This window comes from Idiotropiscis lumnitzeri, chromosome 17 (genome assembly GCF_059441095.1).
Source record: "Idiotropiscis lumnitzeri isolate Australia: NSW breed Sydney's pygmy pipehorse chromosome 17, RoL_Ilum_1.0, whole genome shotgun sequence".
NCBI classification, from domain to species: Eukaryota; Metazoa; Chordata; class Actinopteri; order Syngnathiformes; family Syngnathidae; genus Idiotropiscis; species Idiotropiscis lumnitzeri.
In genome coordinates this window covers 15,408,657-15,430,933 of record NC_142407.1, presented here as the reverse complement: position 1 = coordinate 15,430,933, position 22,277 = coordinate 15,408,657, and the positions used below count along the sequence as shown (strand labels likewise).

At 45.1% G+C, this 22,277-nt stretch overlaps 1 protein-coding gene across 2 annotated transcripts; it reads left to right on the top strand.

Annotated features, from left to right (window-relative positions):
* The first annotated feature begins 9 nt into the window (after nt 1–9).
* On the top strand, nt 10–21,997 carry fnip1 (folliculin interacting protein 1). Of its 2 annotated transcripts, XM_088280176.1 has the most exons (18): nt 10–223; nt 7,441–7,570; nt 8,812–8,958; nt 9,045–9,145; nt 9,222–9,296; nt 9,397–9,491; nt 10,300–10,383; nt 12,260–12,331; nt 13,129–13,264; nt 13,382–13,583; nt 14,020–14,105; nt 15,275–15,421; nt 16,369–16,538; nt 17,250–18,468; nt 18,963–19,128; nt 19,310–19,510; nt 19,594–19,709; nt 19,840–21,997. In XM_088280176.1, the coding sequence occupies exons 1-18, from the start codon at nt 132–134 to the stop codon at nt 19,916–19,918; spliced, it is 3,318 nt and encodes a 1,105-aa protein (XP_088136302.1). In that variant the 5' UTR covers nt 10–131; the 3' UTR covers nt 19,919–21,997. The 2 variants fall into 2 exon arrangements, with proteins under 2 accessions (XP_088136302.1, XP_088136303.1); XM_088280177.1 differs by lacking the exon at nt 10,300–10,383.
* The last annotated feature ends 280 nt before the right edge of the window (nt 21,998–22,277 follow it).

The window sequence follows — 22,277 nt, the reverse complement described above, 5'->3', positions numbered from 1 at the left end:
CCAAGTGGCTCCCGTGACTAATGCCTGTCATATGACTATGACACCCATGGAGACAGTTACAAGGAACAAGACTCGCTCGTGGATTTAAAAAAAAAAGGGGGGTTCTTTTTTTCCCCCCTATTTGGGACAAAATGCCCCCGACTCTCTTTCAGAAACTTTTCAACAAGAAGAGCGCCTTTTCACCGCCTCCGCAGAGATGTAACAAAGAGGAGCCAGCCTTCAGGTAGCTCATGTGGTCGCCTGTGTGCGTAACGAGTACAGTAACGCAGTTTATTACATTTTTCATTGGGTCGGGAGTCTATTTAAGCTTGGCTGTGTTCATTTTTGAGCGCGAGGGTTTGGTTTAACGTCAGTAAAGTGTCCGAGGAAGTGGGCAACGCGCTTTAGCCTGTTTGGCGGGGGGCTAGCAGCTAACTGGGCTAACTCAGACGCTAGCGTGTTTTCGCGATTCAAGTCTTACGTAAAATAACCCGACGTGAGACTTAAGCAGTGTGGCTTTTTCCTCAAAACACTCCTCTACTTGAGTGTGAATATGTGTGCGCGTCGCGTGTCTTCTTTTGTTGTGGTTTCGCACGACGCGTGACGATGTAAACTCGAGCGGGTTCAAAGTGCATCTCGTGCCGCCGTCTCGGGTGGAGACGTGCGGAACGTGCCATGCGCCCGTGCGCGCGCAACGCGTGAGGCGTGCGTGACGTCATACGTGTCCAGGGCACGGGACCACCGGTTGTTCCTGCAGTTTTATAGATGTTTTGAAACCCGTGACGTCACATTTTGTGCCTCTGTCTACTGACAATGACAATAGTTTAATACTTGAAGCATGAACACACTTTTAGTTGGCGTTGCTGCTGCAGAATGAAAGGCAAAAGCTGCATGATCAGAAAGGCAAAGCATCACTTATTCATATCTGAGAAACTTGCTTGCAATCAAAACAAAATTCCTAGTATGAACCCCAAATTTTGCTAGAAAATGGCCACGTTCTACCATAATAGCAGACATATTTCATTTCAGGTGTGGACAGGTCTGGACTGGCCATCTGTCTTCGAGGGCAGATGCCTGGTGGGCCAGTGTCTTTTGGGGCCAATGCAATGGGGGGGGGGGCAATATGATCTTTGATCCTGGCGACTTTTATCGCGGTCATCACCTGCACAAACTGAGGCCGCCGTACGTCGTGTCACACAAAGCCCCGTCTCCAGCGCAAGCCCTGCGGAATACCAGCCGGGGCGGTGGCTTGGCCGACCCCTGACTCCTCTCCTCTTTCCCTGACTTAAGGCACATGACCGCAGGCGGCATACTATACACCTTGCAGAAGCCTCCCATGAGTTCAGTCTCATGTTTGCTTGCTAACTGCTGAGAAAGCTTCAAACATAAATCACACATGAAACGGAGGTCATGTGATTGACATGCCTTTGCGTCTTGCACAAAAAAAAAAAACAACCTGCATCCGATTTATTTATAGCGTCCATTTTTTTCCCCTTGAGAGTTGGCAGGCGAGAAGTCTCTGGTTCCCGAACGGCGTACATACTTGCATAACTCAGCGTGTCATGTGAGGCTTGCATCAATCACAAGCCTGTCAACTGCGTGTGCATGTGCGTGTGTGTGGGCGTGTGTGAGAACAAGTCACTACACAAACGGAATATGTTTGTGTGTGACTTTGGAGGCTGTCAAGTTGCTTTCAGTATTATTTCAAGTCGTTATGTTCTGGGTTGGGCAGCACGGTGGCCCGACTGGTTAGCACGATGGCTTCACAATGCAGAGGTTGTGGGTTCGATTTCGGCTCCATCCTTCCTGTGTGGAGTTTGCATGTTCTTGTTCGTCTACGTGTACCCTGCGATTGGCTGGCAACCAGTTCAGGGTGTCCCCCGCCTACTGCCCGCAAATAGCTGGGATAGGCTCCAGCACCCCCCCCCCCGTGACCCTAGTGAGAAAAAGCGGTACAGATAATGGATGGATGTTCTGGGTTCTCAGAAGTGGCAAAGATTTTTAAAATTGACCAAGGGTTGTTTAAAATGGATGCCAAAGTTTTTGTCTCTTGATTCTGATTCGCTGCCAATCAGCCCCCTCAAAAGTGATTCATCAGAAGAGTGAGACGATTATTAATGAATGAAACGGCAAAACTCCCTCTTGCAAATGTTTAATAGTACCAATGGCCGGTTAGCTCAGTTGGTAAGAGCTTGTTGCTAATAACGCTAAGGTCGATGGATCGATCCCTGTCCTGGCCATGTACATTGTTAAGTCTCCAGACACGCATTTGCAAATTGCCACACGCATTTGCGAGTCGTCCACGGCGAGACTGGAGCAACACCCAAAGGCAGGGGACGCTGATTGTTCTCAAATTTCCCCATTGTGGGACTAATAAAGGACATCTTTATCTTTATCATTTTTAGCATCTCTGACAGTTGCAGTTGTCTTTAAGCTTCTCGAAAGCAAACAAATATAGAAAGTTCTTCCTGCATTCCTGTAAACTCGGTAACCCCCCCCTGCCGACACTCATGCGATTGCAAGAATGCAGATGCGCTTCATGGGAAAATGCCTTTCAACAACAGCGAAGGCGGCAGATATGCAGGTAGTCAGGTGCTCCGCTTTTTGCCTCGGGGCAAGTCAGTCTAATAGGGGAGAGTTCAACTCTGTCAGGGCGGGTGGGGGATTCGTTTGGATGTCTACGGTTGCAATGCAATTGCTTAATGTGATGGTCAAGCTTTAGCGTATAAAGCGCCACATTTGATTTTTAAAACAGTGCAATGGGCTACGTTCGTAAATGAGGCTAAGATGTGTCCGGAGGAACGTCGCAGGAGGCATTTATGTAACCGCCCGGGCAGCACAAATGCGCACTCACAAGTGTGGCAGGGCGGCAGTGGCGGCATTAGCGTGAAGGCTCTTTGGGGTCAGTTAGAAGGCTGTTGCTGACGTCAGAGCAGTGGAGTAAAGCTGTCATGCAAGCAGGCCTGCAGATTCTTGGTTCATGGCTTTTGGAGTCATGGATGTTGCAATGCAGAGGATCGCAAATTTTCGGCTCCCGGGAGATATAATTTTTTCTTCTATAGGAGCCCAAAGTCACAGTTTGATTTCAAGCAGTGGCGGGCCGTGCATTTCACACCAGGGACTTCAGTGAAGTCCCACTTGAATAAATCCACCTCATAATAATAATAATCATTTATGACACCACGGCTGGACAAATATTATTCAGAAACACACTTACGCACCACCGGGTGTTGCACAACCTAGCTTCTCTTGAAAGGTCCGTCTTGAAAATGGCCTCGCAAGTGTATCTGCAATTAAATTCACACTTTTCCTTCCTTCGGCCATTGTGGTTTAAAAAAGCAAGAACATTTTTTACATTTTCGAACGGTCGCCAATTACGACTTTCGGGTGTTTTGATTCTGCATAGCGCTGCCCCCTCACGAGTGAGTGTCCAATCTGGCAATGGCAAAGTTGTATCGAAGTCTGTACCGGTACTGGCGTGCAGCATCAGAACCAAAACTGATGTCGTCCCTGTTGAAGACTCCCGTTACACTACTAATGAGGAGTTTCTGACAAATTTCTGCATCATAACCATAACGATAGATTTTTCACACCTGTGGTCTTCAGACAGAAAGCTGCAAGTGCGATACTACCTCGGATGCCATGGTCATTTGGAGAGCCACTTTGAACTTTGTTTATTTATCTATTTTTGGTCCTGTACCTTTAACACAGAACAGCAAAAAGCCAATTTTGCCGGGCAGCGTGAAAAGGGCTGTAAACAAGAGAGAGGGAGGAGAGGCAGTCAGCAGTACGTCGTTAGCCCGCCGCGCCATGCCTGCCGCTCGCGCCGCAATCACCTGACATGTCTCATGTTGTGTGAATCGAGTCGGCCGTTATTCTTAGAGGCTGAGCGAGCGCAGAGAGGCAAGCTTTGAAGCGGGCCAAAGCGCCCACGGGAAGCACTGGCACAGGCACAACCATGCCCAGGTAGGAGCTGCGAATGCATGGATCAGCTGTGTGTTGTCTTCACTGGCAGCCGGCGTGGTTTTACATGCCTGGCGTGGATCATTTGGTTTGGATGTAGGCGACAGATTAACAACTCAGTTAGTTGGTGGTGGTTTCGAATCGAGGTAGGTCTTTTTTTTTTTTGGGGGGGGGCCAACAGTGCAAGTTTGTGACACTCATGAAGTCATGTGTCACTTTTATGAATGACTCGCTGCGCTGTGACAGTCACAAGCTCTCCACCACATCACCACTTCCACACTTTCACATGCTGCCAGAACTGCTTTTTGTGTACTTTGGTGACCCCCGTCTTGTTAACTTGGTTTTGGGCTGGCTTATGTGGACTTAGAATAAAAGGTTTTTCCCCATAAAGTTTACATTTGAACAGATTTTCACCCAAGGATCTTTTCTCTTGTACAACTGTACAGGTCAGGCAAGGCGATCGCGGCAAAATATTTGTGGCTTGGAAGCACATTTTTAGTTGTGGATGAATCTCTGCTTTTGCAACTTTTCGTCACTACTGAAGAAACAAAAAAGCAGTTACCAAAAATTACAAACCTGAAATTAGCAATAAAATCCATTCATTGCCCAGCCCTGCTTTGTTTTTTTTTGGGTTGTTTTTTGTGTTTTAAAAAATGTTATTGGCTGTTGTTCACCGTCGCTGACAGAATGTCTTTGTGTCTTCTTTTGGCTCTGTCCTCTCGCCGTCATCTTCAAAACAAAGGCGGCAGTCAACTCGCCGTCTCCGCATTGTGCAGAGAATCGGCCTGAATCTGTAAACAACCAATGTAATAACATTTGCCAGGATTCAGTGGGAAATCTTAGAGGGGAAAAAAGTCATCAACTACCCCATCCACCAGATACTTGCATGTCACTATGTGTGCTCATGCTTGAAGTTGAAATATTAAAAAAAAAAAAAAAGTTTTAGACAACACCCACAACGTCCCAAATCGTACCCTTCCTTGAACATACTGGATTAGTCTACGATCTAAAAAAAAAAAAACGCAAACAATTGTAAACTCACCAAGCATGTGATTTGCAATTGCTACGATCGCGGAACTGGAAGGCGGGAAGGACACTAGTCGCTAAAATTCTGGACAAGGGATGGAACATTCTGCTACTAGCTAAGATCCAAAACGACGGATGATCATCACGTTCCCCTAATGCTAGCAGCTAAAATTTGGAACACGGGATTGACGTTTAGCATTTTGCTAACATTATTTAGCTAACACGAGTAACAAGAATTTGGAACGTACACGTGATACTCCACAAGTAGATAAGATTTGAAATTATGGATGGACAGTTGACATTCGGCTGAGGCTATCAACTCAAGCTAATAAGTAGACATCGGAAAAAAAAGGACGGCCATTTGCTTGAGCGAATGTGGCTTCAATTAACTATTGATTTGTTGTATTTTCCAAAATAGTTGAAAAGCAAACGTGAACATTCTGTACATTGCAGTGGCTCAAGCCAAACAGGCCGGCATGTGACTTCAATAAAATGACCGCCTGATGTGTAATCTTACACACAAGAGCCGGATACCGACCCACGGGGAGCCCGTAATGTGTTATCCCAGCTCATAATGTAGGCCAGGCAGCCATTATGTCACACACTTAGCACTCTCAGGAGGAGAAATTTAGACAAATCTGGAGAGCGCTAGACCCAACCACCCAGTCCTGCACAAATTATCGCCCGCTCACGAGTGGCCTCTGCTGGGTTAGTCATGCTCATCTCAACCCCCATAGGCCGAAATGCCGAAGCCTTCTCGGTCCCTCGACTGGGACAGTTATGCTTACCTCACCCACTCAACGTGTGGTTCTGTATCCTGTCAAGAGTTTTATTGGTGTGTGGGTGACAATACTTATAGTCATGTAAATCAACACTCATCCCTCGTTCCAGTTCTACTAGCGTGAGCTGAATAGCATTCCCAACATGTGTCCCCGTTCCCCACAATCACACGGAGAATGTTGCGGTGTCGTTTTGTCCTTTTAGCTTTGCACCTAATTGAGGTGGCGCTGCCAACTTGTCCCCGTCGCGGTTTAATCTTTCCTGAGTGCGAGTGTGATGTGTTAATGCGGCAGGCAGCGTAGCGACTCGGCAAGCTGCTGAGGTTAGAGCTTTGGCCGAGGCACGTCATCACATGACCACAAGATCGAGCGGAGCGTTCTTGTCGACTCGCAAGTGGAAGCAAAGGTGAATGAGCGTATGATTGGCTTTTGGCGAGAACTAGTGCGCAACCTACAACTTCCCTATCGAGGCCTGAGTATGACAAATGGCTTTGCTTTTGACAACCTATCCTAAAGATTGAGTCACATGACCTGCCCTTTCGTTGTGAGCGACAGCAGTATGCGTATTTCGATCCTCGTTTGAAAGAGCAACCCTAATTTTAAAACCTAAGCCACGTTTGAATCCGGAACCAAGGCTTCAAACGGTAATTTTAAACTCCTGTTTGAGACCCGAACACAGCCTTGAAACCGTAACACACGATTGAAACCCTGACATGGCTTGAAGCCTTGACCCTTTTTTTGGAACTGTCACTCAGGCTTGAAAACCTAAAGTGAAGCACTCACACACAATCCTAACCCGTCTTCAATATATTCTTGTCAAAGTGTCTGTCACAATAATGGAGTAGGGTTTCCTGTACAAAAATAAAATCTTATTTGAGTTTACTTAAACTTGCACTTTTGCTCTAACATTTGATTTGGGCAGGTGCCAACTCAAATAATCAATATAATAATTTCTGAAAGATTTTGTCTTTTTTTTTTTGCAGTGTTTCTTCATAAATCCACAGAAGAACACTGTCTCATCATTTTTAACCGACTACGCCGATTATTTTCGATTTCCCCCAGACAATCGCAGAACATCAATTCAACTCGCTCTATTTCGTGTCCATGGAGGCTCCCTGTCATCTTTACAGCTGCTACTAAATAACACACACAGCGAGTTTCCTCAAAAGCACCGGGATTACCCGGTCTGTGTGAAGGGCAGCCACCCGCCATGCCAATTGTCGCTTGGCAGCGTTTGTCTCGAAAGCACGCAGCCTCGTTCTTCTCCAGATCAACCCTGGTGGCGCCAGTTGCCTGGCAACAGCCCTGGACCGGTAAAAACAGCTCCGCTTTTCCCTTAAAGTGATTTAGTTTAAGTCGGGGTGTCGTTTTGTTGTCTCGGCTTGGCTTTACAACAACGAGCTGAGTCTTAGGCTGGCTTTAGAGTTGTTCATGCTGCTTTACAACTGTTTTTCCCAGCAACCGGTCCGCGGCTCGCTACCGTTTGGCACAGATGAATAAAAACGTTTTTTGTTTTATTAGTGGAGAATGTGCACCAAATGTACGCGATCACCTGGGCGTTGATGGTCGTCAAATATGCAAAATAATTGGCATTTAAATCGCAATTGAGAGGAATTTTTTTTTTTTTTAAAGAGAATATATTTCCAAATTGTTCAGCCCTATTTAATGACCACTCTTTTTTCTGTCCGCACAGCTGGCCAATCCCCCATCTGGAGCCCAGTCACATCCGGCTGATTGTGTACCAGGACTGCGAGAGGCGTGGCCGAAACGTCCTCTTCGACTCCAACGCCAAGAAGAGAGGCACGGATGACGCCCACCTTGCTGTGAGTCACATGATTGGATTTGGTGTGTTTTTGGGAAAGACGGTCGTCGTGTTGATTCGTTTTCTGCAAGATGGCACTTATGAGTAATTAGTGAAATGAAAATCCACCTTGACGTGTCATGTCCATTGCACGCACGTGGTGACTGTGTGTCATGGATTATTTATATATTTTTTGGGGGGCTTGGGGGACCGTGTGATATTTATAGTCTGCGTGTTGATTTCTATTGTGCAAGTTGTCTGTTTTTCCAGAGTGACTGAACCGAACTGCCGCAAACCTCCGCTGCTAGCCACCGCCCGCTCATGCCACCCAGAGATTGCAAACTCTAACCTTTGTCTTGGGCCGCTGCCACTCGCGATAATCGATTTTTCTGCCATTCTGCGTGTTACCTGATGGCATATGACCACAGCGAGGCAGAATGACAAGAGGGATGAGTGAGTGAGTGAAGCAGGGAGGGAGGAGGAGGAAGAGGCGGCAGCGACGGCGATTGTTGTGCTGCTTTTCTGGCTCGCTCACGAGTTCCCGCAAGAGTCATATGACTGGCCGTCACATGCTCTTGGCTTCTGTGTACACAAATCACACACACGCACATAAAAACATGCACGCACACACACTCACATGCGCACAAACTCGCATTCCTCTCTTAACACGCCGAGTTAAGAAGCACGACAGGCGACTTTCTGATAGCCTTCCTTCGTGTGTCTATGTTGTTTTGACTTCATATTTTCTAGTTCTGGTGATTTATGAAAAGCCTCTCAGGGTGCATTGTTTTTGCGTTCTGCTGTATTATTTTTATTCTATGTTGAATGTTCTGTGAAGCGCTTTGTTGCAGCTGCAGCTGTTGTGAAAGCGCGATATAAATAAAGATTGTGCAGGGTGGGCGCTTGTCACAAACTTGAGCAATTCCTTTGAATATATGACGTGGATTTTTTTTAATCTTGCTGTTCTGTTCATTTCTGTTGTGCAAAGAGTTATCATAGAACTGACGATACGATCGATGACAAATCCCAATAATTATGGCTTGTCCATTGAGTGCCATGAGAATCGTTTTGCCACTATCATATCCTTCTGTTGATTTTTGTTGTGCAAAATGGCGGTAATCTGGATTAACTGGTGTGTAGAGAAGGCGCTTAATTATATGACATGCCCGTTTTTGGGCATATACGTTTTGACTGTATTGTTGGTTTTCCGTTGATTTGAACTAGCATTATGTCTTAAAAATTAATATTATCATATCTCCACAGGGCACGGAGGGCCAGGCGAAGATTTTCGGCAAATGCTGCCGACTACGACCGACGGGGGGCAGCAGCAGCTCCCTGGACAGCTCCTCGTCGTCCTCCTGTGCGTCTGAGACTTCCAGGGAAACAAAAGAACACGGTCTCCGCTTCCAGGTAGTGCACATTTAAAAAAAAAAAAAAAAATGCCATTTCACCAATTGAACTCGTCCATAATTGTTAAAACCGCCGTTCATTGACAGGGTTCGAGGTGTTCGTCTGACGTGGTCATGCTGGGGGAGATGATGTTTGGATCGGTGGCCATGAGCTACAAAGGCTCCACGCTGAAAATACACCAGATCAGGTAAGAGGAAAGCAAGCATTTGGATGGGAGCCTGTCCCTAATAATCCGTTTCACGAGCGTCCATCGATCACGTCAGGTCGCCGCCTCAGCTAATGCTGAGTAAGGTGTTTACAGCTCGGACAGGAGGCAGCGTGTACGGCAGCCTCAACACGTAAGTGTGCACACGTACACACACGCACGCACACACTTCTGTGTAATTGTTGTCTAAAGTCATTACCTATAATTGTCCTGATTATCCGCTTCTTTCACAGGTTACAGGACAGTCTGGAGTTCATTACACAGGACAGCGGCAACACCCTGAAGCCCGATCAAAACGCCGCACCAAATCATCTCTTAGGGAACATAGGTAACCATAGCAACACCACACCAACAACCCTCCTGTAGCCTCCAGTCACCTTGAGGCGTGTTCGTCCTGGTTTTATAGGAATTTTTTTTTCTTTCATGTTCGTCTCTGACCTAATTCACGTAGCAACATGAAATTTGTCATTTTTTCGTGTGGGATATTGTGAATGCAGTACACTTTGTTTCTCTCTCTAACCCTCAAATCCTTTTTTTTTTTTAAACAGCAAAATGGTCTTGAACGCACATTTCCCAAAACTCAATCTCGATCCTTTTTAACGCATTCACTGCCAGTCGTTTTCAAAGCCGAGCCAATATTGCCAGCCGTTTCAGAGTATCCGACTGACGTTTGAAGTTTTTGATCGACTTCCAACATGTTGTCTTTTCTCTTCCGCATAATCGTCATCACAAGAAGAGAATCACCACCTAATCGCTATCTTCTACTCAAAAGCTGTGCTGATCGCAAATGGCGGGATGTTTTAGTCATCACATTGGTTTACAAGGCAGTGAATGAGTTAATGAGCGTTAATGATAGACACAATATGTGGAATCTGTGAATCTATGTGGTTGCTGTTTTCTGTGAGCTGGCAGCCTTCCTGCAGGACTTTGTGTTCTGTTGTTCATGCCTGACTAAAAAGCTCCCTGTTGTAAAGTCTGCAATGATGACAGGAGGCCGTCAACTTTCCTCCCTATTCATTCACTAACAAGCATTTTTTTCTTTTCCGTTTTTTTTTTATGTCCATCTCCCTCCCTCCCTCCCATCATTCCCGCCACCCCTTTTTCTCTTTTTTCCATCCCGTGTTTGTGCTGCGCAGGATTTTCTCAGCTCTGCAGCCCTCGACGGGCCTTCTCTGAGCAGGGCCCGCTGCGTCTCATCAAAAGCGCATCTTTCTTTTCAGGTTGGCGCTTAGAAAGCAAAGCAAAAAAAATAAATAAATAAAAAATTACAAATAAAACAAGGCCAACAGTGCACGCAACTTGCATGATTTTGCTGCCGCTTCTGTTGTGGTTGCACACTTGTCGGCGGCCTGTGGCATATTTTTGGGCGTGTTTGGGGTTAGACGAGTTTGCCGACAGGATAACCCGCCTCTTGTGTTGCGAGTTAAAATTGACCTGAAATATATATATATATATATATATAGATTTATTTAATAATATAAATTGCCAAATCTTAAATGAGGTATTTCACATAGCAATATAAATAATGTGTATATAATGAAAAAAAACAAATCCATTTGAAACCACATAATGAGTGTAATATATGAAAAGAAGAAATCAACAGCCACCGGCAGATGTAATTCTGTTCTTCCTCGCCAAGAGATTTTCACGTCGTATGGTTCATTTAGATCTGCCACATAATAAGAGGGCAAGACACTTTTATTTACGTCGCGCATTTCATACTCAAGGCGCGACGTCAATGTGTTTCACACAACTAAAAGCACAACACCGTCAAGGAATTTTCAAATAAACTGCTTGAGACATTCAAAGGCAGAGCCGAGAAAACAAAAGTCGCTTACTGAGACTTACTGCGGAAAAAAACCCAAAACATTTAAATGCATTTCCAAAGCAAAGTGCCGAAATATTTGTTTAAATCTGTTCTTTGGGGTTTTGTACTTCACAAAATACTGATGTTTTTATTTTTTTCTCCCTACAATATACTACTACCCACAGCATAGAGACATCCTAAGAAAATGTTTTCACTTCAAAGCGGGTCCTTTTGACTCGCCACATAACAGGAGGCGTCATTCCGAATGAAAGCCTGCATGTGTGTTATCGCCGCCGGAATGCACACGAATGTGCATGGGTGTACGCAGGTGGTAGTTGCAGTCTTTACTAACTCACACGCTTGCACTAACCAGATGATTGTGTGTGTTTTTTTTGGGGGGGGGAGGGGGGGGGGGGCAAAATGATTTTCTACTCTCTCGCTTGGAAAACATCCACCTGAGCAATGCTTTGCGTCCTCTCTCGGTTGGGGCCGTCCTCATTAACATGCTTGCACCTTGCGGTCGGGCGGCCGCTCGTTAGAATGTCGGAAACCCCCACTTCTACCTGTTCTGCCCCGAAGTGTGTAATGTTTGCCTACCGCTTTAGTAGAAGCATTAAGTTGATTTGATGACAATCACCAAGCACTGTCTTTCACCAGCAGCGCCTGTTGCATTATCAGTCCCGTTTCCGGCCTATACAAGACAGGAAATGCACTTTTTAAAATATTTTTTTTTCTTCTCTTTCTTCATTGCATGTGGTATGTGTGAAGTTTGCATGTTGCGTTGTCGTGGAAGTGATGACACAGGCATAGATTGTACAAGGCTGGATTTACACGACAATTGCATTGTCTACATTTTGTGCGTTAAACTAATGCATGCTTAAAAGCATACAGAATGTTTAAAAAGAGCTGTGCAAATGTTTGGGATTTGATTGTGTTTCAACGTTGTTAAATGTTGTGTCCGATTTAGTATTTCTTTGGTGTACGACTAGAAAGAACGACAAGCAGTTTTGCACTTTGAGAATCATTGACAGAGAGCATCATAAGCTACTTAGAATATTAATAATAATTATATTAATCATAATATGTTCTAAATGTTCACCTGACACCTGTCTTTTGAACTACGCTAGTGAAAAAGTCATCAAAGCTCTTTAATCAGTTGGACAATTCTATGGTTTAAATCCAGCCTTAGAAAATCTTCACTTTTTTAATGTTGTGCTGACTTGCTTTCTGTTTTCCTTTTCTTTTGTGATATTTCCTGTCGCCCTCGAACCCTCCTGTCCTCACGCTAGGCCACAGTCACCCCATGGACATGCCGGGCCGCGGGTTGTACGACGAGCGGGACAGCGGCATCGCCCGCTCAGGTACGTTCGGCAAGCTCCAAAAAGAGTTGCGGGTCAAGAACAGTTACACAAGCGCGGCTATGTTTGGTCCTGTCGCGTGTAAGCTGTTACTAAATCACTTTTATTTGGGTTGCACTGAGTGTATGTGTGTGGGGCCTCACGCACACACGGGCACGACTGCTGTGGATGATACTGATGCTTTTTGTGATCACGAGCTGCATTTAAATTTAGCGGCTCCGAAAAGCTGCTACTCATAAACGAGCTTCAAATTCAGGCCTCATTTCATCCCTGCACTCACACACAAAGTCCACAGTGCAGTTGAGTGCGTTTACGGGATCCCCCTCAGCGACGCAGGAATCCTTACACGGCCTCATGTGATGGGCTCATATTCAGCGTGTGTCGTTTGCGCTGCCAAGCCAGCTTGTCTGTCAATATGATGAGCGTGTGACTCAATTAGCTCTCATGGGAATGCAAACTGATGTCTCAATCCATTTAAAAATGTATTTAGAATTATTTCATCAAAATAAACTATTTTACATGTTCAAAATTCGCATTGTGACAATTGTTTGGTTTACTTCATCTATAACAAAATCTTCACGATTTTATTCATTTATCTCATAAAATAATTGCTTATTGATATATTGTTAATAATAAAATAATAAATACTTGTACAATGCACAATTTGCATAAATGTGATTTTTTTCCATTGAATAAATAAGTAAATTCATGATTTAAAAAATCCTCTTAAAGAAGATAATTAAACATTATTAAAACAAATATTTGACTTAGTTTCCATTTTTTTTTTTGTCTTCCTACAGCATCCCTGAGCAGCCTCTTGATTACACCCTTCCCGTCGCCCGGCTCATCTCTGACCAGCAGCTGCGCGTCCAGCTACCAGCGGCGGTGGCGGCGCAGCCAGACCACCAGCCTGGAGAACGGCGTCTTCCCGCGCTGGTGAGTGAGTGACGTCGGCTCTGAACAGCTGGCGAGTTACAACCTATCTGACGCTGACTGTATTTTGAAATGAAAATTTAGAGACCTATTTCCAAATCATATCATGGTCCCCGTCAGGTCGGTGGAGGAGAGCTTCAACATGTCCGACGAGAGCGGCGGGCAGAGCCTGGGCGTGACGCGCAAGAAGAAAATCGCCATCGGCGTCATCTTCACGCTGTCACCCAACACTGAAGAAAACAGCCGCTTCCAGGATTTCTTCTTCTCACACTTCCCGCTCTTTGAGAGCCACATGAACAAGCTCAAGAGCGCCATTGAACAGGTGAGTCACATTTTTCTTTGACGGACCAGGAGCAGATGGATGGAGTGTTTTGGTTGAACTTGATTTGGACACCTCGGGATAAACAACGAGAAAAGAAAGCAAAAGCAATAACAAAATACAACAATTGGAAGAAAAAAAAAAGAGCAAAAAGCAATGAGAAAAGACCACAACGATTTGGCTCTGCCGCAGTCATTAGTGCGGGCAGGCGTCCCTAATGTAGTGCCCAAAGCCAAAGAAATAAAACGGTTCGCTGTCATATTGCCGTGATTGACGTTCAGCCGTAACTCACAAATGTTGTTTACTTGGCGGCGTGGCATTTCCGGAGCACTTTCACTCCGCGTCATGGTCACATCGCATTCCTCGCTCCCCGCCTTCCCATAAATTCCAAAGTGTCACGTTTCTAAAAATTGTGTGTGTTATGTCACCCTCCCCCAAGGCCATGAAGATGAGCCGACGGTCAGCTGATCCCAGCCAGAGGGCCTTGGCCTACAGCCGCATGGTGGACGGGCTCAACGAATTCAGGTGGGTGCTCGCCTTCCCGTCATTTACATGCACAAAAAAAAAACAGCAACTTCAGTCCCTGTTAACAAATAATTTCCCCAATTATTAGCCACATGACGGGAACTTTTAACTAGAGCCATGTGCTTTTTTTCTTTAAATTTATATCCATTTATTACGTTTGTGCTAAAAATACACCAACACACGCTGTCACATTTATTTTTTTTCAGCTGGTCCGTTTGACCCGCAACATAGCAAAAGTGTTAAAGTGGACCGTCTAATTTGTGCGTGACTGTCTGTACCACTCACATTTCTTTTCAGGGAACATGGGGAGGGCTAAAGTGGACCTAATCTGTTTTTGTCTGTGCCACGCACCACACTGCTATCTCTTTTCACATTGGTCCATTGGGTCAGTTTGACCTGCAAAATAATTAAAGTGGACTTAATCTGTGTGTGAGTGTCCGCACCACACACACTGTCACCTTTTTAATTTTTTTTTACAATGGGACAATGGGTCAGTGTGACCCGCACTAAAAGAGGTGGGTAAATTTGGACCAAGACCTGATAAATGCTTTGACTTGGCATGTACACGTGGTCCGCTTTAACCCTCCTGTTATGTCACTTTTTTTTTTTTTTTTTTCAAACAGTGGGTCACTTTGACCCGCGACATAACAGGAGGGATAAAGTGGACCTCATTTGTGGCCACGCACACTAGCCGCTGGCAGATTGTCTCGAGGTCCCCTCCGTGTCGTAGTCATATGCCCGATGGCAGCCGGCCCACCCGAGTGGCAATCCTATCTTGCGGACCCCCCGCCCGACCTCCAAATAGTGGAGTCGGGTACAAACAAAATACCTGCACAATCTCACCTCCGGGTTTGGGCTAAATTTAAGCCCGCTGGCCTTTGCCTTTTTCAATAGGCGCCTTTGACCTCACGGAACATTACAAAACGGCACCGCATGCCTCGACCCTCGCATGGCCGCGCTGCTGTGACGTGGGTACACACACGCACACGGCAACGCGTCCAAGCTTGGCGTCCGGCCGAGACGAGCCCGACATCACCCTCCCTCCCCCAATTCCCCTCCCTGGAAACTCCTGGCCTCCTTGCAGTCGGGCGAAAAGGGTGGGGGTTTCCACAGCAAAGTCTTGTTCTCGGACAATAACGCGTCTGTTCTCCCTCTCTCTCCCTCTCCAGGATGACCATATGCGACCTGTACAGCATGCCCCGCGTGGCCGAGCCCGTGTGGCTCACCATGATGTCGGGGGCGTCGGAAAAGAACCACCTGTGCAGCCTCTTTATGCGAGAGTTCTCGCTGCTGATGGAGCAGGCCTCCAAGAACCAGTTGAGTGGCGCGCTCGATGGCGACCGACCGGTTTGACAGCCGCCCCCTTCCCTGACGCTCATAAATTGCTCATTGTCGCCTTGTGAAAAGACGCCAGAGCGCTGCTCACTGGGTGGAAAAAGGCTCCGCATTGAACACAAGCAAACGTATTCAGCATGCAACAAATTGGGCAGCATCAGGTGCAACGTGTTTAAGTTTCTAACTAAAGTTTTTGTCAGTGTTTGGTTCCACCAAGGCTCAGTTTTTCATTGTAGATGAGATTGCACACATTGGTTATGAACAAAAGTCAATGAAAATAAGTACAGAAAAAAAACGATGAAAGTCGTTCACATGTGAACACCTAAATTTTTCATTTAAAAATATTTATTTGTTAACTTAAAAGATATTTACCTGTTGACACCAGGCAATGACTGTTTTTTTACAATTTTTCAAGAAATAAATCAGAAGCACTCTAAGGTTTTTTTTTTTCTTTTTCTGTGCGTCCCGGTGAATGGAGACCACTGCTTTATATATTTTCGCACCAGGAATTGCTTGTATTAAAAATCCTTTTAAAATTATTTCGGATACGAATTTGAATCCTTTAAGGCATATTTAAATCGCTTTTTTCCTCCCTCAACCTTAATCAAGTTATGCAATTATATTCCAACGATCTTCCTCCTAACGTTTGTGTAGTTTGACTTGTGCGGCACATGACCGTTTGTCCACCGCGTCAGAGTGGAGTCATGGGACAGGAAGGGAAGGAGATGCTTGTTTGGAAATGAGAAGTGAATCATTCCGCAAGAATGTGTGCGCGTGTCCGTGCGAGAGAGACGACGTGTTGATGCGCGTGTTTATTCACGATCCTCTTTCGGCCTTTTGAACTTGCAATGAAGCCCCCAAGGGCACCCTCGCGTTGGCGTTCCCTTCCCGTCTGCTCACTCACACGTCCACCTTGTGACGTTGGCAGGTTCCTCCCGGCGTTGCTGACGGCCGTCCTGACCAACCACTTGGCTTGGGTGCCCACGGTCATGCCCAACGGCCAGCCGCCCATCAAGATCTTCCTGGAGAAGCACTCGTCGCCCAGCGTGGATATGCTGTCCAAGACGCATCCTTACAACCCGCTTTGGGCGCAGCTCGGTGAGACACGCAAATATCGACTACAAAACGACTACGTTGTCAGTTGTAAATGAGTTATTTTTTATTTTAGAAAACAGTTTATTTCTGATCAACTATTTATATCTAAAATAAAAATAACATTTGCTGTCCATATATGATATCGTTAGATTTAATTATATCATTTGTACAATACGAATGATGATCTACACGTGCGGCAAGTTGTGCATACTCCAAAAGTGGATCCATGGCGACACCAAGTGCTCAGTGGTGAGAACTACAATGCTTTCACACCAGAGGGTGACACGGGAGTGCATTTTCACTCCTGTCTCATCACACTCCCACAGAAAAAAAATCCTGTACTGTCACATCCTGGACCATAGTAATAAAAAAATAAAATAAATAAATATGTTGTCCAGTCCCGTTCCGGTGAAAAGGACTCCCTTCCTGTCCTAATCCCGTTCAGAATGAATCCCACTCTCGTAGTGCTCCCATTTTGAAGGTCAGCTACATTAAAAAAAATATATCAAATGGACTCATAGACACTCCCGCTCCCATCTGCTGCCGTGAACGTCTTACCCAATTTTGTGACTAAAAGGAAAAAATTGAATCTCACCCCACGGTAATCCCCCAAAAAGTCAGCCTCTAATTCACAAACGAAGAAGTGACACTGACATTGTTTGGTGTGGTGCGGGACAGAAAAAGTGTCGCTAACGTCACATTGTGTGTTCTCAGGCGACTTGTACGGTGCCATCGGGTCGCCGGTGCGCCTGGCCCGCACGGTGGCGGTGGGTCGCCGTCAGGAGATGGTGCAGCGCCTCCTCTACGTGCTGACGTACTTCATCCGCTGCTCGGAACTGCTGGAGACGCACATGCTGGACAGCGCCGAGGACGAAGCCATCGTCATGCCCGGCTCGCTCATCACCACCTCTCTGCGCAAGGGTGAGGTGGAGGAGTCGGACTACGTGCTGGTGACCGTGCTCAAGTCCGGCGGTGACTACTTGGCGGAGAAGGCGGACGAGGGCGAGGACGACAGCGAGGACCAAAGCCAAGCGTTCGGGACTCTCCAGGACGACGTTTGCCGGACTTCTGAGGAACCCGAGGGGCCTCACAGGGCATCCGGCAGCCCGCTGAGTGTCGAGGCCCGGCTGGAGACGGTGCTGCCCGTGGGCTCGTGCTCCCCAAGGGAACGGGGACCGGACGAGGGCTTGGGTAGGGAACCTGTCGGAGACCCCCTGATGGGCTTCCCCCCGGAGAAGAAGCCTCCGGATAAGAACACGCCTCCTGGAACCACCATGTCGGGCCCCATGTCTCTCATCGTCACAGAGGAGCCGTCCACCAAAGTCACCTTCCTCATCGGGGACTCCATGTCGCCCGAGTCGGACACCGAGAGTCGGCGGAGGAAAGTGGAGGAGGACATGAAGAAGCACAGAAAACTCCAGCACCTCCTTCCGCCCCCGTCGCACCAGCCCCCTTCTTTGCTGCGCGTGTCCAGCAAACTTCCCCAGTGGAACCCCAACGCTCCGGATTACAGTGAATTCGACGAGTACTTCTGCCCGGAGAACCCGGTGGAGACGAGGACAATAGACGACGTGGCCAAACGGGAGGAGGCCGCCGGCTCCGTGGCCGGTCTTCACAAAGACCTTCTGGACCCCTCGGGAGAAGGGCGCCGCATGCCGGGTGACGTGGAGAAAGCAAGCGACATGTCGGACGTGCAGAGGAGGTGCAGGTGCGCCTCGACGGAATCGTGCGACAAGGGACTCGTCCTGTCCGTGCCCGTCCTCCACCGGGACGGAGGCGACTGCGGAGGTGGCGGTGAGGACCAAAAGTGCAAGGCGACGCCTCTCAATGACTGGGAGATTCCACGCAACGAGAGCTCGGACAGCGCGCTGGGCGATAGCGAGAGCGAGGAGACGGAGGACTGGCAGGAAGAGGTGATGGTGCCTTTCCCGGGGTATGTGGCCACCTTATTATTTTTCAGATTTTTTGCAATGTTTTAAATTATGTATTTATTAATGTGTATAGGAATAGATTTTTTATAAACATTCAAGTTATGTAATCAAATGTCGAATAGAATTAAGTAATTGAAAGATATTTTTAACACCCATTAATTAAATTAGAAATGCATACGAAAAAAAATTTTTTTTCATATAATTTCAAATAATTGTAGATCATTGTTTTACAAATAAACACTTGGATGGGTAAATGTGTTTTAAAAAAAACCTATTATTTCCTATCCATATACTCTTTGGGTGTATCTTTTCATACGTACTTTTTTTTTTTCATTCAAAAGCGTCTCTTGCATTTGGCAGCAAACCAGATGGACTTGAATTACTTGTTCTCTCTGTGTTCACTACCATGCACTGGGATACAAATATTTCCATAGCTCAAATTCCACCTCAAGGAATCCAAAATGCAAATCTAACAATGTTCCGTTCATACTGGCAGTTCCAAACTGGTGGAGAACTACTCCAAGCCAACCATCGCCAACTTTGGCCGCTCCCTGTTCGGCGGCTACTGCCCCACCTACGTGCCGGACTTTGTACTGCACGGGATGCCCAGCGACGACAAGCTACGGCAGAGCCTCATGGCCGAACTCACGCACGCCGTCCAGGTAAAGGAATACATTTTAACACCTCAAACTGCGATCCACAAATTATTTGAATTCCTATAGTATTTCGGTGTACACGTGGTATTTGTTCATTTCGCTCTTGTTAGGGGTGTTTGGACCCAAATGGTGTGAAAACCCCTTTGGGAAACAAGTGGTCTAATGATATCCGGTGTTGTGTACGCAGCATCCGGTGCTGGATGAGCCCATCGCCGAGGCCGTTTGTATCGTGGCCGACACAGACAAGTGGACGGTGCAGGTGGCCAGCAGCCAGAGAAGAGCCACCGACGTGGGCAAACTGGGCAAGGAGGTGCTGGTGTCCAGCCTGGTGTCGGGATTGCTGCACTCCACGCAGCAGCTCTACAAGCTCAACATGTCCCCTAACTTTGTACGCAGCACACACACAATAGCTTTAGCTTCTCTCGGAAGGTTTTGACGATGCTCATTTTGACTGATCTCCTTCGTCCTCAGTGCATCATGCACCTGGAGGATCGCCTGCAGGAGATCTACTTCAAGAGCAAGATGCTGGCCGAGTACCTGAAGGGTCAGAAGAGAGTCCACGTCAAAGAACTGGGCATGGTCTTAGGGTGAGTAACCACTATCAATATCATTGTTGTCCTTCTTGTCATGCAGTGTATAAGGAAGTACATGGACTTATTTAACGGAGGTGATGTATTTTTGGCGGATATTATATATGATGTCATTTGTTTATATCAGAATCGAATCGAGCGACCTCCCGCTTCTGGCTGCCGTGGCCAGCACGCACTCGCCCTACGTGGCCCAGATCTTGCTGTGAGGACAAGGGAGCGCGTCTTGGCTTCCTTTTCTTCTTTTGTGGACCTCACACACGCTGTTGCTGCTGACAGGTGCAGTACCCCCATCGCACCACAGGAGGGTGTTGTTGGGCAAGAAAGGAAGAGCCTCTTGTTTGAATGTTTTTTTTTTTTTTTCCCTTCGGACACCACGCCAAAGACTTTGCTACTAAAGGAGAGTTTGGACCACACTGAAAAGAAGCGAAGTAATACACCACCAGAGAGAAGTCAGAGTGCAATGAGAACTAAGACATCTATTTTGGAGAAAAATAAGGTGTATAATATAATTCTAGTGATTATATAGAAAGGAGACATTTTCCCTCCTTAAGTGTCCACTTCTTTCATGTGAAATTATACCTTTTTTTTCCCTCCTCTAAATTAGAAAATTTTATTCACCCTTAACCAGAAGTTTTAAAATAAATCACTTTAAAAAATATATATACTATTTTTCACTCAAAATGTAAGATCAATTAAAAACTATACCACTGTATTGTGACAAACTGTCATATAAGATTAAGGTTGTGTGACGTTTTATCAAATATTTAACACATACCACTTTTTCCTCATAAGATTAGTTATTAACTATACCAGTTTGTTGTCAAATATATGACCTTAAACTTGTTTTTATTGAAAATATGCCAATTCTTTCAACAAACTATTCAGACATTCTCTTAAATTTTCAACTTTTTCACACAGATTGCATTTTCTGTAAAGATCCAACCTTTTCCCTCAAAAATATGCAACATTTTACAAGAATAAATCCCAATATATTCTCAGATTTCTACTTTTTAAAATTTCAAATGTAGTTATATTTTCGAAAATTGGCGACTATTGTTTCTTGTAAATATGCAACCTTTTTTAATTAAAAAAATCATTCTTTTTTTCCTCAAATAGAGGAAATAGATTATTCTCAAAAATTGGCGACTAATTTATTCACTTAACATTTCTATTTTTTCCCCTCAAATGAGTATTATTTAAGTTTTTTCAGAATTAATATGTAATTCTGACAAGAATCTCATTTTAATTTCTTTATATCTCCAACTTTATTCTCCAAAATTGGCTTTTTTTTTTCAATTCGTGTTTCAAGTTTTTATTCCTCCTTCAAATGTACAACTGTAGTAAATATGCAACTTTTTTCACAAAAGTATCCTAATGATTACAGTTTTTATTTCTCTCTTGACACAATGCATCTTATTTCTCCAAAGTAGTAATTCTTGACTTCAGTCTCTGATTGACTGAGACTTTAATCTGATTGTGTCATTTAAAAAAAAAAATCTTTTCACTGTGGACCTTCACATTCCTTGGTACTTGATTAACTTTTGATGCCGAGAAAGACGCTTTGAGGTATTTTCTATTCAAGTTTGTGCTTTTTCTGTACAATCTCCAACAAGCCAGCCGTGGTGAAAGAAGTCTTTTTAAAAAGGATGCCAATGATTATTTTCTTCTTTTTTACAAGCCAAATTTGACCCTTTCCCCCACTGTTCTTACTCAAATATACCTTGACAAACCAGTTTAGAAATTTTCCAAACACTACCTCAGATCTTCTCATGCACCATTCAACAAAACTACCCTGAGGTCATTTATTAAAAAGGGATTTCTAACTCTCTAAATCAACATGCAACTTAACTCCACCTCCACCCTCGACCCGTCCTGCACCCAGTCATGGAATTATCGCTGTCTATTTTACAACCAAAACATAAAATGCTGAAAATGTTCACACTTTTCTACCATGTTTACGGCGAAGAGTAACCTTGACAAGATGTAGGAAAATCCGCAAAGGGTTCTTCTGTTTTGTTTTTTTTTCCTCTTGTTTTTATTATTCTTTTTGTCTTAATGGGAAATGATGATGTCATCGCAGGCTTCCAAACAGCGGCTAACGTTGATTAGCGGTTGTTGTTCGTGTGTTAAAGGCGTCCTTTGTGTATGACTAAGTTATTTTTGTGGACTGTACAATTCATTTCCATGTATTTATACCTTTTCAACAATTGTCTCCTCGCAAATATATCTTTTTCCCAATTTTATGGGAATGTTGTGCAATAAAGATGCAGACATTTGGACATAAAGCGTTCTCCTATTTTTTCTAATTATTTTTCCAATTGTTTATTTTACAAGAATAACATGCTCATTTTATTGAACCATGATGTCAGTGAAAGTAAAAGTTTTTGCTGTATTAACAGTGGATACTAGGTTGGTGTTTTTTTTATGTACATATTGTACATTTTAGTTGTGATATTTGAAAAAGGTATCACTTTTGCATGGTATTTCATCGAAATGATTTAACATTCAGAAAAGTAAACTATTTTATAATACTTTAACTTGAATGGAAAGTATTCCTAAAAAAAA

Excerpts from the sequence above, each read along its gene's own strand:
- fnip1 (XM_088280176.1), top strand. The coding sequence starts at position 132 with ATGCCCCCGACTCTCTTTCAGAAACTTTTCAACAAGAAGAGCGCCTTT. Across the intron at positions 9,492-10,299 it reads TCATCTCTTAGGGAACATAG|GATTTTCTCAGCTCTGCAGC; the intron begins GTAACCATAGCA and ends TGTGCTGCGCAG. Across the intron at positions 19,511-19,593 it reads TCAACATGTCCCCTAACTTT|TGCATCATGCACCTGGAGGA; the intron begins GTACGCAGCACA and ends CTTCGTCCTCAG.